Source organism: Myxocyprinus asiaticus, chromosome 16 (assembly GCF_019703515.2).
Source record: "Myxocyprinus asiaticus isolate MX2 ecotype Aquarium Trade chromosome 16, UBuf_Myxa_2, whole genome shotgun sequence".
Classification (NCBI taxonomy): Eukaryota; Metazoa; Chordata; class Actinopteri; order Cypriniformes; family Catostomidae; genus Myxocyprinus; species Myxocyprinus asiaticus.
This window is the reverse complement of record NC_059359.1, coordinates 27,004,276-27,012,148: the sequence shown is the minus strand read 5'-3', so window position 1 is coordinate 27,012,148 and position 7,873 is coordinate 27,004,276. Positions and strand designations below refer to the sequence as shown.

At 40.2% G+C, this 7,873-nt stretch overlaps 1 protein-coding gene across 1 annotated transcript; it reads left to right on the top strand.

Moving 5' to 3' along the window:
• The first annotated feature begins 760 nt into the window (after positions 1-760).
• LOC127453785 (uncharacterized) lies at positions 761-5,829 on the top strand. The gene is made up of 2 exons (XM_051720483.1): positions 761-908; positions 4,861-5,829. Exons 1-2 carry the CDS (start codon positions 906-908, stop codon positions 5,827-5,829), a joined length of 972 nt encoding a protein of 323 aa, XP_051576443.1. The 5' UTR covers positions 761-905.
• The last annotated feature ends 2,044 nt before the right edge of the window (positions 5,830-7,873 follow it).

Genomic DNA, 7,873 nt, shown 5'->3' with positions numbered 1-7,873 from the left:
TTTCATTTATTAATATGTTAATTTTACAGTTTTGTCATTTTGTGCTTCGCCATTTTTAGCAGATCAGTGTGTGACACATTTGCAGTTGACTGCTCAAGTAGTGTGTGTGGCAGGGGTGTGGTCGAGCATCTGTCTGGAAAGAGGGAAAGGTGCTTACACATGAGCTAGATTATGTCTAACGCCTGTCTCTAATTCCAGTGAGCATGGTGAGAGCAGCATATAAACGGCCACGCCACCAGCAGAGAGGCAAAGAGTCTGGCACAAGGAAGCCTACTAATCTAACGCCTGTCTCTAATTCCAGTGAGCATGGGGAGAGCAGCATATAAACGGCCACGCCACCAGCAGAGAGGCAGAGAGAGTCCAGCACAAGGAAGCCTTTTGTGCTTTGTGCGTTGTGCGTTGTGCATTGTGCTTTGTGCTTTGTGCGTTGTGAAGCCAATGAGTTTGTGTTGTGAAGCTAAATGAGTTTGACTGTCTATGTGCCTCTGAACTGTTGAGTCTGTGAAAGTTGTAAAACATTGAAGTGGCGATTAAAAGCCTTACTGAGTCTGGAAAACCTGCTTCCCTGTGTCCTCCTTCCCTAGTGTTGTGGAGTCTTTCACAGTGTGTAAATTGAACAAGCCTAGGAGTCCACTCAATGTTGTGCATCCAAAAACAAAATGAAATCTGCAGCTTGCATGCCTCATACGCATGCTCCAAATTCCACATCAATGCGTTATGTAACTCTGTTGCATAACTTGAAAATGAGACAAACAAGAGTTTTACGCCACACAAGTGCACAGAGCACAAAACTGCAAAGACATAATGAAGAGAAAACTATGTTTTATTGTTTTCTGAACTGTGGATGACTGTACTGTTTGGATAAAGAGAACTGTGAATTGCTCTTGTCTGAAAAGAACACCAGCATGGTAGGACATTTTGCATTTACTAGACATTTAACTTGATTAATGTTTGATGTATCAAACGTCTAAATTGCTATTTGCCTGTGCGTTCCAGATAGTGAGGTATCTTAATAGGTAAATTAATATAAGTTATGCAGCTAATTCATAAAATACAATTGTATTTAGAGACAACTTTATTTAAAGAAGTAAACGTCATTATTGAGCTAGTATACATTGCCCTTGTTTATTCTCAGATTATGTAAGTTTGTGAAAAATTGGTATTACCTGCCTGTAACACATTACACTGTGTAACATACATATATTATTATTATTATTATTTGGTTCCTGGGTAGTAAGTGTTATTTCCTAATTGCTTATGCCTCAAAAGTATAGAAAATGTCTATTATTGCCCACAAACTTTGCTTTTGTGACCAGGACAGTGATATTTTGAAATTTACCTATTTCCAATGAGAAAACGGGTGAATTTGTGTCTTTTCATTCACATAAAGTCAGAAAAAAACAACATATGAATCCAAATTAACATGTATTTATACTAAAGTAATACAAAAATTACTACAAAAGATTTAGAAGTGAGTAGTTTTTTGAGATTTACTATTATACTGTAAATTACTTTCACAAATCAGCCCCCAAATGTAGTCTCCCATCATGTTCTTGTTATACTGTCATTGGTAGCGGCGTTCAAAGTCCAGTATATCCTGATGGAAGCGCTCGCCTTGCTCCTCCGAGTACGCTCCCATGTTCTCCTTGAATTTATCAAGATGAGCATCAAGGATATGGACCTTGGGGGATTTCAGAGGTGGAGCTGAGGAGAGAAACCCATACTACCCCAACCAAAAAGACCTCAACGACTTGATTAGAGATCTTGGTCTCTCCAAGTCCAATGCCGAGCTTTTGACGTCTAGGCTCAAGCAGTGGAACTTGATGAAAGTGTGCAAGTCGCAGATCAGAGGATGTGTCACCAACCTTTTTCCAGCTTCTTTACCCGTTAAGATGGGCTCTGCTTCTGTCACAACGTGACCAGTCTGTTCAAGGCAATCGGAATCGCCTGTAACCAGAATGAGTGGCGCCTCTTCATTGACAGCTCATCCAGGAGCCTCAAAGCCATGCTGCTCCATAATGGTAACAAGTAAACCGTCTCTTCCCCCAGCTCACTCGGTGCACCTCAAAGAGGATTACAACAGCATCGAGACCTTGCTGGATGCCTTGAAGTATGATGAGTATGGCTGGGAGGTCATAGGAGACTTCAAAATGGTGGCATTCCTTATGGGTCTCCAAGGCAGTTTTACCAAGTGTCCCTGCCAACTTTGCCTTTGGGACAGCAGGGACACCAAGGCGCACTGCCACAGCAGACTGAGTTCTCTGTGGGGAGGAACAACGTCAAGTGGGAGCCTCCCCCGGAAGGTGCTGATGCCACCACTGCACATCAAATTGGGCCTTATGAAACAATTTGTCAGAGCTCTAGATAAGGAGTCAGTAGCCTTCAAATACCTTCAAGACTTGTTCCCTAAGCTGTCTGAGGCAAAGGTCAAAGCCAGTGTCTTTGTCGGACTACAGATAAAGAAGATCCTGGAATGCAATGAATTCCCCAAGAAGCTCACTAGTAAGGAGAAAGTGGCTTGGAACAACTTTGTCGCAGTGGTTCAGGGCTTCCTGGGCAATAACAAGGCCAAAAACTATGTGGAGCTGGTTGAGACTCTGGTGAAGAACTACGGCACAATGGGCTGTAGGATGTCCCTCAAAGTCTATATCCTTTATGCTCATCTTGATAAATTCAAGGAGAACATGGGAGCGTACTCGGAGGAGCAAGGCGAGAGCTTCCATCAGGATATACTTGAATTTGAACGCCGCTACCAAGGACAGTATAACGAGAACATGATGGGAGACTACATTTGGGGGCTGATTTGTGAAAGTAATTTACAGTATAATCGTAAATCTCGAAAAACTACTCACTTCTAAATCTTTTGTAGTCATTTTTGTATTACTTCAGTATAAATACATATTAATTTGGATTCATATGTTGTTTTTTTCAGTTTTTATGTGAATGAAAAGACACAAATTTGCCCGTTTTCTCATTGGAAATAGGTACATTTCAAAATATTACTGTCCTGGTCACAAAAGCAAAGTTTGTGGCGAATAATAGCCATTTTCTATACTTTTGAGGCATAAGCAATTAGGAAATAACACTTGCTACTCAGGAACAAAAATTGTGTTACATAGTGTTATCATTAAACTCTATGCACATATTTTTGCTGTAGGACAACAAAACATCTTTAATCGATCCGCTTGGTATCACTTTGCTTTAATTTGTGTGGGAGTAATTCTGTAAAGTGCTCTAAATAGGGTCTATAGAAGATTAAATAGCATTTTCTACAGTTCGTGACACGTAAGGAGTACTTTTGTTATTGTAAAACTGCAGAATGAGGTCAAACGTTTAAATTTCTATTACCAATTTAACACATCTGTAAACTGCACATCGGCCCATAACACAAGCCATGGTTCAGATTCTTGTACTGTAGACTGAAAAGGATCAAATTATCAGGATTTGCAGACATCTTTAGACAGACAGTGGTTTAGGCAGTCAGTCAGTCAGTCATTGATCAAACAATCAAACTTACAAGTGCACAGCAGCTCTCTGATGATCTGAAATATAAATAGTAAAAACATACAGTCCATGACAAAAAGTGCCAAAACATGCAGTTAAGTCACAGAGAATTATTTGATAGTTTGGCTGAATTGAACAGGAAGTTATAAAGCAGAATTTACATAAATTAGAATTATGTTACTGAGTGGGTATATGAGAGTGTATTTGCATATGTCAGAGCAGACGTCCACTGGCTATCTTTGCTTGCATGTTTATTTGGGAACATGAAGTTTTTATTTCCATTTCCATCAATTGCTATCACTTTTCCCTAATCAGAAAAGGGAGAGAGGGGAATTGATTAAGGGTGGTAAGAAAAGCAGAGTTAAAAGAAGAAACAGTATACATTTACAGTATACATTATGAAATATTACATATATTGTCAATAGGCATTGCAAAAACAACCCCTACTGTAGATCTGTGGTTGCCCATTGTGCGCTCTAGTTTGCAGCGTGCGACTGCTATGGTGAATTTTCTTGCCTGTAAAGACTAACTATAGTGTGAGCCAATAGCATTGGAGTGCGTGCTGTGAATAATCAAATAATTGGTTTTACCCACTAAACAAATCATTGAACTTCACTGAACCAGTCAGTTATTTGAGTCGCAGTCATCTCATTTGTGAACGAGCGATGATCAGGATCTGTTGACTGACTGAAAGAGAGGAGGAATATTGTTTGTTTAGTTTGGTAATCTTGTGTAACAAGGAGAGAAAGGGGCTGGATGAATTATTAGTAAAAGTGACTGATGACATTACATTGACTTTGGGGCATAATTTAATAATTTATAATAATATTTCTACTAATATTGCTTTCTTTTTTATAGTCATGTGCAGCAGTCAGTGCTTGGTGGATTACTTGTTAATTGTAATCAGTTACTGATTACAAATTACATGACAAATAATGCAATCAGTAATGTAATATCATAGATTACATTTTGTGGTAATCTAATCCAATTTCTTTTGGATTACTATTAACCTAATATTATTTTATGACACATATATTTGAGTAGGATAATCATTTTAATATTAAAGTAGAAAGAGGAAGAAAATGTATTCCATTCTTCATTACTAACAAAAAGAGCCTCACAAAAAGAGCTCTTTAAACATTACATATATGAAATAAACATTAAATCTAACAGCAATGATAGTGCATGGCCAAAGTTTATAATTCAAAACACTGAGACATCAGGTTCATTTTAAGTGCATAAAACAATAGCAGCATTACGAACATTAATGACCATAAAATCAACAACAACAATGTTACCTAGGTCAAAGCTTTCATCTAAAAACACTGAAACACTTGTAACTCTTACCCTTCCGAGTCTCCCACAGCTGTGCTCACGGTCGTCTGGAAGCGGAAGAGGAGAAGAAGGGCTCCTACTCCCCAGTCACTGCCAGTGTTAATGGCCACAGAGGCCTTCCCCTATCACTGCCTGTGTCCACATCCACGGAGGTCGTTCCCCTATCACTGCCCATGCTCCCGACCATGGAGGTCGTTACCCTATCATGCCCGTGTCCACAACCACAGAGGTCGTTACCCTATCACTGCCAATACTCACGACCACGGAGGTCGTTCCCCTATCACTGCCCATGCTCACGACCACGGAGGTCATTCCCCTGTCACTGCCAGTACTCTCAGCCACAGAGGCCATTTCCCAGTCACTGCCAGCGCTCCTGACCACGGTGACTCTGCCCTCAGAGCCTTTCATGACTCCGCCCTCATAGCCTTTTACGATTCCCCCTTAGAGCCTTCCACAACTCTGCCCTCAGAGCCTTCCACGACTCTGCCCTCAGAACCTTCAACGAGTCCTTCCTCAGAGCTTTCCACGACTCCACCCGCTCCTCCAGAGACTCCTCCTCCAGCGGCTCTGCCCGCTGCTCCAAAGACTCCTCCTCCAGTGTTCACGTCTGCTCCCCCAGAGACTCCTCCTACAGCGGTCCCATCCGCAACCCCAGAGACTCCTCCTACAGCATTCCCGTCTGCTCCTCTTGTGATTCCTCCTCTAGTGGTCACGTCCGCTCCTCCTATGATTCCTCTTCCAGCGGCTCCGCCCGCTCCTTTTGAGACTCATCCTCCAGCGGCTCTGCCCGCTTCTCCTGAGACTCATCCAGGGACTCAATTCCCTGCTCCTCCTGCGGCTCTGCCCATTCCACCTTTGGCTCAACTCCGTGAACCAACTGTGGCTCCACCCCCTGACCCAGTCCTAGGGCCAAGCACACAAACAACATGTAAGGAAGTATCACTGGACATCTCTAATTATGACTTTAATAAAAGCACCATAAAAACATAGGAAGAACTGCTAATAGTACAACACAATTAATTATAACTTTTGACCAATAGGTGGCGCTGTCACCAAATTTCTGAGATGCTGTCAGGGTGTGGTCACAATAACACATACAAAGTTTTTTAATGTCAATATGGCACAAGGTTGCCGAGATATAGCCTCAGATCCTTTATGGCGTGTTGCCATGAAATTCGTTAATGCGTTACACAAGAACGATTTGGTTTATCAAAAACCTTTTCAAAACTTTATGTCATGAGTGTCCCTAGATGATACACCCAAAAAGTTTGTGCAAATCAGACTTACAGCTTAGGAGGTGTTTGAAAAAGTAGGTTTTCAATTAAATTCAAAATGGAGGACAGGAAGTATGGCCAACAATAGAAAATATGATATCATCGTACTCAACATGATCCAAGAAATCTAAAGAGAGTAGTCACAGTACGATAAGCCAAATTAATCAAATGTTATAAGCAATTTTACACATTTTGTTATAACTTTTGACCACTAGGTGGCACTGGCACCAAACATTATAGGTACCCTCAGGGCATGGCCGCAATGTCACCAAATTTCGTAATGATACACCAATAAGTTTATTATATACAACAATTTACGACAAAATTCAAAATGGTCGATCCCCAATATGGCTGACATAAGAACATTGGGCATCAATTGACTTAGTTAGGAATCTTAAAAGACCAGTGTCATGATTTTAGGTCAAAGAATTCAAAAGTTTTAAGCAAAAATTGCAATTTTTCCTGACCACTAGGTGGCACTGTGCCGAAACTGTGCAGGTACCCTCAGGTCAAGCTTGTGATGGCATATAACAAGTTTGTGTCAATATGCTAAAGAGTTGCAAAGATACAGCCTCACGTCCATTTTGGCGTACTCACCGTCGAATTCGTTGATGCGGTATAAGAGAAGCATTATCATCATACATTCATGAGTCTCTAGAAGATACGTGCAAAATTTAGTGCAAATCAGACTTACGGCCAAGGAGGAGTTCGAAAAAGTAGGTTTTTCGGGAAATTCAAAATGGCATACAATTCTAGGCCTTACGGCACAAAAGTTATGAGTATAAACATAGTGCAACTTTGAACTGTTGGCGGCGCTACAGGGTATGAGTTAAAAAACCCAAATATGGGTCAGTTACAGGTCATAACAGTGTCAGTAACTTTCCTAAGTACGTTTCTATGGGCTACAATATACTTCAATGGCGGAAAAATAACACTTACGATTACAATAGGTGCCTACGCACTTTCGGTGCTTGGCACCTAATAATAATAATAATAACACTAACAGATTCAATAGGGGCTTCGGTGCTTGGCCCCTAATAATAATAAGAAGAAGAACTCTAACAGATACAACAGGGGCTTTGCACCTTCGGTGCTTGGCTCCTAATAATAATAATAATAAGAACACTAACAGATACAACAGGGGCTTCGCAACTCAGACTTTCAGTGTTGTATTATTAGGATGAATGTAGTTCAACATTAAACCCACAACAAACTCCAATGTATTTTTTTTAATGGCATAGCCTACTTTCAAACTTATGCATAATTACTGAAATCTCTCAGTCATAAAAAGTCATTAAATGAGATATAGTAACCTGGAACTTTTAAGTCCATCTGGCATTTTGAGAACAGAGCAGAAATAAACTTGAACTCCAAAAGAGCAAGGTCATTTTTTCAAAGTCCTTCCAATAGGACTGCTACATATACCTCCCAATTTCAATTTCTATATTGCATAACCATGCATTCCTATTTGCAAATTTGCCTTAAACTTCATGCAGGCACTGTTTCTATTTTTCTTACCTCAAAAGAGAAATCGATAGAAAAAGGAAAAGAGTAAGGTGTATTATAGGCAGATTATAGAAGCTGGTATAACATTAAAAACAAACAAAAAATGTCAGGTCTCCTTTTATCAAGGTCTTATGTCAATTAACCATCAGAAGGAATGATCCTCTCTCTTTCTTTAGACAAATACAACACATTTTACCTTTTATTCTTATATCTGTTTTGGGACAGACCTTTAGAGCAAAAACATGTTATTTTCA